The sequence below is a fragment of the Entamoeba invadens genome (genome assembly GCF_000330505.1).
Source record: "Entamoeba invadens IP1 unplaced genomic scaffold scaff_1105074725861, whole genome shotgun sequence".
Taxonomy (NCBI): Eukaryota; Evosea; order Mastigamoebida; family Endamoebidae; genus Entamoeba; species Entamoeba invadens.
The window spans coordinates 7,618-14,952 of record NW_004440144.1 but is presented as its reverse complement, the minus strand read 5'-3'; the positions used below and the strand labels follow the sequence as shown (position 1 = coordinate 14,952).

The 7,335-nt window shown below is 26.7% G+C and overlaps 1 protein-coding gene across 1 annotated transcript; it reads right to left on the bottom strand.

The window, feature by feature from the left end:
- Nucleotides 1-1,698: 1,698 nt before the first annotated feature.
- Nucleotides 1,699-2,031, bottom strand: EIN_009900 (hypothetical protein; the record flags this gene model as incomplete). Its single annotated transcript, XM_004254396.1, has 1 exon — nt 1,699-2,031. The coding sequence occupies one exon, from the start codon at nt 2,029-2,031 to the stop codon at nt 1,699-1,701; it is 333 nt and encodes a 110-aa protein (XP_004254444.1).
- Nucleotides 2,032-7,335: the final 5,304 nt, after the last annotated feature.

Here is a 7,335-nt window from a genome sequence, read left to right as displayed (position 1 = left end):
AACAAAAGTTGTTTTAACACCGAGTCAAATTTCTCCTCTCTACAATAATTATTTTGTTTTTATGACGTTCATTTTACAAAATTATATTACAAAAATATACACCACGTGAAGTGTGTATCAAGTCATCAATATGATTTTATAAAACACGTTTGAATATCGAAGAAATGGTTACTGTTTTTTATTTTACTAAAAAAACACGAGTCGTTTTTCTCCTCTCCAAATAAATTTTTATTAAAAATTCTGTATTTTTTACCCGTCACGCCTCTCCGCGACCAGAAAAAAAGAAAAAATTTCGCATTTTGTATTTTTGAAAACAAAAAACAACGAAAATCCATTCCAAAATGTCTTTAGTCTGATTGGGTAAAAAATGAAAATAAAAATAACTCGAGTCTTAAATTCTCGAAACTGTTCCAAAAAGTGTGCAAAAAAGAAAGTGAACCAGGGTTTTTAAAACAAACAAAATAACAAAAAATAAATGAATTATGTTTTACATTTGGTTCGAATGGAAGTTCTACCAAAATCGACAAGGGATTGATCATTTACAACCAGTTTATCACACCCCTATAAGCCAGACTATTCGATTTGGGAGGAAAACAGCGATGCATGGACTTCCTTAAGTGTCCCACCGCAGTACAATGGATTCACACAAATTCAAGGCCATTACATATTGTTGGCGGCTGCTATGGAAGAGAAGTATTATAAAGATACTAAAAGAGCCGAATTACAGAGATAGAGACACAAAACCTATCAACTTCATTTGAGAAATTGTTCTGGAATAAAGAGAAAGGAAACTTCGTCCAAGCCATTTGGCAGGACAACAAAAAGCAGAAAGTGATCATGACACATCGACTGCAACTGTGATGTTCAGTGACATTGTAACTGATCAAATAAAGATAAAAAAACACTTTGATAACATCAGAAAGTTCAACACCAAACTTGAACACGGCTTTGCAAGATATCCACAAGACTCATACTTCTTTTCTTCAAAGTGGAATATTAGAGGAAAAAAATGTAAAGCAAACCTACTATGGGAAGAAGCTGTAGACTAAATCACTGGCGCTAATTATGTCGTCAATGCCTGATATATACGAACAATCACATTACTCGAATGTTAAATATTTTTAAATATAAACAATCCTTATTTGGATTGTTTATATTTTGAATTATTGTGCAAATTATGTGCTTGGGTAAACAACTTGGCATATTTGACTATTTATCGGGTTTTATGGAAAAAATTTCGTTTTTTAGTGTATATTATTCGACTGTTGGAATAAAAATAATTTAATTGGTTTTTTTAATTTGAAATTTACAATTATTGAGTTCAATTGAGTTGTTTTTCAAAAATTATTTTTAAAACAAATAGAAAATCGCAAAATTTCATTTGGAATTATTCCAGCGACCATCCGCGGGTTATATAATATTTATATTATTAAATAATAACTTTAATTTGTTTTGTTAAAATTATAAAATAATGATAAAATAAATATTTTATTGTGTTTGTGTCAGTTTATAACGTGGACAGTCTTTAATCACTTCAGACAAGACACTTGGTTTATTTGTGATTTTATTTAACTTTTTACATGCTTGTAAATGAGCTTTTTAAACGTCTTCACAAAGAACATTTTTAAGGTCATCACATGATTTTACAACAAGACTTTTGACACCCTTTTCACACACAATAGTTTCACATTAGCCCAACTAATTTTTTTCTTTTTCCTTTTTTGCAGTGTAAACATATTTTAATCGATTGGAAACTTTGGTGTTGATTTTATAAATAACTTTTAAATCTTTATCGCCACGAATTTCTCCAAACGTGGCTTTGCCTAAATCAAGACTTTTCACCAATTCGTGAACTATTAAAGTCTTAGCAAAATACTTTGGTTTTGTCTCAATAAAGATGTTGGTAGCTTTAATAAACAGGAGATCAACAATGTTCGATTTTTGAGTGATAACAACAAATGCATCTTGAAGTAAAACATCAAAGTGATTGGATGCACCCCTTCCGTGTGACAGTAGAAGCTGCACCCGCATTGCTTGACATTTCCATAAACATTGAAAAATAATTTAAATATATTCTTTTGATTTTCATTTGAATTATAATTTTGGCCTTTGTACACAACTTGGTAAATTGAAGATACAACTTTATCTACATCTTTACATATTAGATTGTATGCACTGTTTTCCTTGTACCCTATATGAACATCAGATGGTTCTATAGTGACTTGTTTGGCCTTTTCAATACGAGTTTCACGTGGCATACAACTATTATGGAACATCAATTGAACTTCGACGTTATCAAATGAAGGCACTTTTGTAGCGTTTAATATTAAAATTTTGGTGAATTTTTGATAAATAAAAATGATTTTCAGAACGATGTCACTTCCTTTTTCACTGTAAATAGACCAGTCCGGTCCTATAATTTGAAGTTTTTTGTACTCCGCCAAAGCCTCCATCTTTTTGTCTACTGGAAGGTTTGTGAGTATTGACACGTCGCAATTTTTGAGTGTGAATTTTCCTTTTTCAAACAAGAAAATTTTCGATGAGGTAACATTAATTAATTTAACAAAAGATTTTTTGTGTGTTTGAGTGAGTGAGTTACTTTTGTCCATCACAACATTTGCCGAGTTGGAATACGTCAGTGAATTAAAAGTACAATTATTAAGTACAACTCCATCACTGAACTCTATAAAGCCCACTTTAATATTTGAATTGTTTATTGTAAGATTGTCTACTAAATGTACTTTAAGAGTGTAAAAAGAATTATACTGTGATGCGTCGGTAATTACAATAGACTTTGTTTCACACAAATTTACATATCCAACAACTCCAACTATTGTAATAGAAATATTAGAAGAGCATCTACATATCACTTTGTCGACTGCACTTATCGTAAATTTAACATTTCTGCACTTTTGAAATTGCAATCGAGTCGCATAAATAGGAGCGACTGTAACATCAGAAACTTCAAATAGATATAAACAACTCACTTGGCGCGTTGTTAAAACGACGTTGTGAATGAAGTCGTCCAGTAATACTAAAGTGTCTGTATTTGATGCTATTTCACAATCTTTCTGACTAGAATCATATTTTTTAAAAATATCGAAATAACAGTGTTGAAATGAATACTTTGGGGGTGTAACGTCTGAAATATAATTTATGTTTCTTATATAAACACTTCGAATAAATCGTAACCCACTGAGTACTACAATATCTTTAATTACAGTTTCTGTTTCATTATAAACATTCACATTTTGTTCTGTGAGCTTTGTAATTTCATTCTCAAAAATCGCTTGATCTTCCTTTTTTAATACACTTTTCTCAATAAAAACGTTGATTGAAATGTCTTCTAATTTCATTGCTTTTCTCTTAGAGATATAATGCGAAATTTTTGAAAGAAACTCCGGTGTTTCACAACACCAAAATGACACTATTTCGACTTTTGGAAGAAGCAAAATTTTCTCCATCAAATTGTTATTAGATAATGCCCCGTTCACTTGCACTTTTCTAAGACTTGTACACTTACCATAAATTATCTCATCAACAAATTTTGGACCGACATACACATTTTCTATTTTCTGGATAAGACCATCATGTGTGTTCGGAATGGAACATGGAATTTGTGGGACATCGACTTTGATTTTAGCGTGGTTTCGTGGTGTTGAAACAAGGCGGATTTTCTTTACTTTGTCAAAGAGTTTGTGTGTTTCCATGAGGAGACAATCATTACATTGAAGGGTTTCTATTTTTGGAAAAGTGTTAAGAATGAAGTCAAGCACTTTTGTGTAAAAATTGGAATGCTTTTTGGGTGAGTAAAAATAAGATTCTATGGAGATATCAATAAATGGATTAATGTACAAGTTCTGAAAACAATCCAAACACTTTTTGTTGATCAACTGGAAATTTTTAAGAGAATCCATTGTATGTATATACAAAGAAACGTTCATCAAATAGATGGACTCGAGTTGGCTCATTTTGAAGTGTTTTATTTATTTTTAAGTTTTTATATCAATTTCAACGAATTTTATGAATTCTTGTTTGATTCTATTAATAATTATAATAATTTTTACATGTTTTTAGTTAAAATTGGTAAATAACATAAAAATAAAAAAATGTTACTTTAAATTTAATATAAAATATTATATAAAATCAATTATTATTTTTTTAAATACAAATTTATTTTGGTATTATTTTTATGACAGTTTGCCAAATTTTCACAAATCTTAATGTTTGGCTAATTAGAATAATAGTGAAAAAACTATAAATTTTAACTAGCTTGAATTAGATATATTATATCCCTTAATTGTTGAAAAATAAATATTTTAATAAATATTTAATAAAATAATTTAATATTTTATATTATTTTTAATTGTGATTACTTTATGGGTATTAGAAATAATTTGCCTAAAATTATCTTTACCAAATTTGTTGAATGCCGAAACATAAAATGAACAATTTACAACGATCAATAATAAAAAACATAGACTTACTTAATTTGAATAATTGTAATTAAAATTTGTAGAAAACACTTTTTGAATATGCTTATTTAGGTATTTTATGATTTATGTAATAAGTTGTATTGTTTTTGAATTGATCAATATATTTTTGTTTAACTTTGACTTGTCACTTAGCACACAATTACAACATTTTGTTGTTGTCAATCATGAATTTAAGACCGTTATTTTATTTAACGTGGTCAAATTTGACAATAAAGTGTTTTAACCTTTAACATTGTTTCAATAAACCATTTTATGTTACGTTTTTTTAACAACATTTAACTTGATGTTTAACCCTCAAACATAAAAAACTATTGTTTATATCTAATTTACACATTTTTGTGAGCATAAAGAAAACCCTGAAATTGTTGCAAAATGTGAAATTATACTAATGTTTGTGTTAAAATTTAAAGTTGGGTTTTATGTTACAATTCGACAATGTAAAATACATTTTTGTTTTTTGAACACTTTTTTGAAAATGTAGCTGTTAACAGCAAACCTTTTATGCTAACCGTTGTTATAAAATCAAAATTAATAATCAAATGAAGATGTCTTTATCTAATTTTTTCATTGATATTTTAATCTTAAAAAACATCTTTAAAAAGTGTGTTGTTATTAAAAAAATAATACAACAGTTAAATTGTATGTATATAATATCTCATTTACATTATTTATAAACAAATAGTTGTTTAAACATAATTGAGTTCATTGTTGTAATTTCATTTATAAAGTGATCACAATAATTTAAAAATGTTTTTTGTTGTTTCAACAAAATGGTGTTAATTAATCAAATGTAACAATCAATAATCAAAAATATTTTATCATACACAACTAATATTTAACTATAAAATATATTCAACAATTTTATTTAGTTTCAACACTTTATAATATACGTAACTTATTGATTTGAAATTTTTATTGTGTTGACTAATTTGTTGTGTGAATAATTGAAAACGTTGTTATTTATTGGTTAAGTTAACCATTATTCAACACAATTTGATTACAAAAAATATTTCCAATTGTATTCTAAATTGAAACAAATTATATGTGACAATAAAAAGTGTTTTTTGTAAACAGTTTTTCAAATTGTTGATGGTGTTATTAAAAACATGATAAGTAATTGTCACAATTATATTTTGGATTTTAACATTTGTCATGTTACTTTAATTTAAAAGTACAGTTGCTATTTTCGATGATAATTTTACGATTACAATTAAACTTTAATAATCAACAATGATTGTACATTAACAAATCAATTAATCAAAAAAAATTTCATTTAACAATCTTTGTTTTACAATAATCATTTATGAATAATGTTTTTTCTTTGTTTTTATAATTACAATCAAAGCAAAAAGTATGTTTATTTATAAATTAATGTCGTTTTGTCAACTAAGTTTTATTTGTAATTCACTTGTAAGTTTTTTGTTTAAAATGTATTCTATTGTTTTGTTAATTGTGTTGATTGTTTTCTATTTTATAAAAAAAATCTAACAGTGTATTAACTAAAAAAATATGATTGAAATATTTTGTGTTGATTTTTAAAGGAAATAGTGTTAATTTTAAACAATTGTTAAGAAGTATATTTTACGTTTTATGTTGTTGTGTGTAAACTCAATTGAAAATATAATCAATTTTATTTTGATTTGTTAAACACGTTTATAAAAAACAACACAAGTCGAAAAAAGCTTTTGATTACCTTTCGTTTTTATCAATAAAAATAAATTATGTATAGTTTGTTTAATAGCTAAATAACTATTAAATTATAGCATTTTCCAATTATTTTATTAATTTTTATTGTTGTTTTTTGATTCAGATATATTTAAAATTATAATTAAATTTTTGAGAAAGTGTAAAGTTCAACGAACTTTGCACTTGCTCAAATATTTGGCAAAACGCTATTATATTCAAATAACGATAACTATTAAAAATATTAACTTTTAATTTATAAACACTGTCTATATTTTATCAATATGGTTATAACTCTTTTTATAGTTGTATAATCATATATAATCATAATTTAACATTATATACAATGTAAAATATATTATATAATTATGACACTATAACATATATAATGTTTTAACGTCATTGTAACAATTATTATTAATTTCAAAAGAATTTAAATCAACAATCAAGTTAAAAATAATAAATATATAGTATAGACACTTGTTAAAATAAAGTTAAATATTTTTATTGTATAAATGTATTTGTGTTTTAGTTTTATTCATAAGAATATCTGGTTAAATACTCTAAACACTAAAGTGTATTAGCTTCTCGTTTTTATTATTTCAATAATAAAATAATTATTTAACTTGGATACAATTGATTCAATTTAAACAGAAGTGGGAAAAATCAACGTACGATTAAAATATTGCCAATAATACCAACAACAAAGCCAATTGGAAGTTTAATGCAGCTTTATCATGTGTGTTTTGTGAATTGGTAGAAGTGAACGAGCTATCTGATCCTTCAGATAGATAGCAAACACCATTTTCATCTGGGGTATATGAATAATCATCACCTTCAAATTCAAAGAAACAAACCATACATTTTCCATCATCGTTTCTAACTTCACAATTGTCGCCAGCAAAAATGCAAGTTTTTCCATCTTCACTTGGCACCATTGGATACCTGTTGCTATTACACAATTGACACTTTTCATCTATTGTCTCTTGTATGCAATTTTCAATCATGGGACCAGGAACACACTTATCTTTTCCTCCAAGACATCCATATTGACAAGAAGCTTCACATTTATTGCACACATAATTTGCATCGAGATAATAACCATCATAACACCTAACACACACGTCACGAGTATCATCACGGTAATCACAGAAAT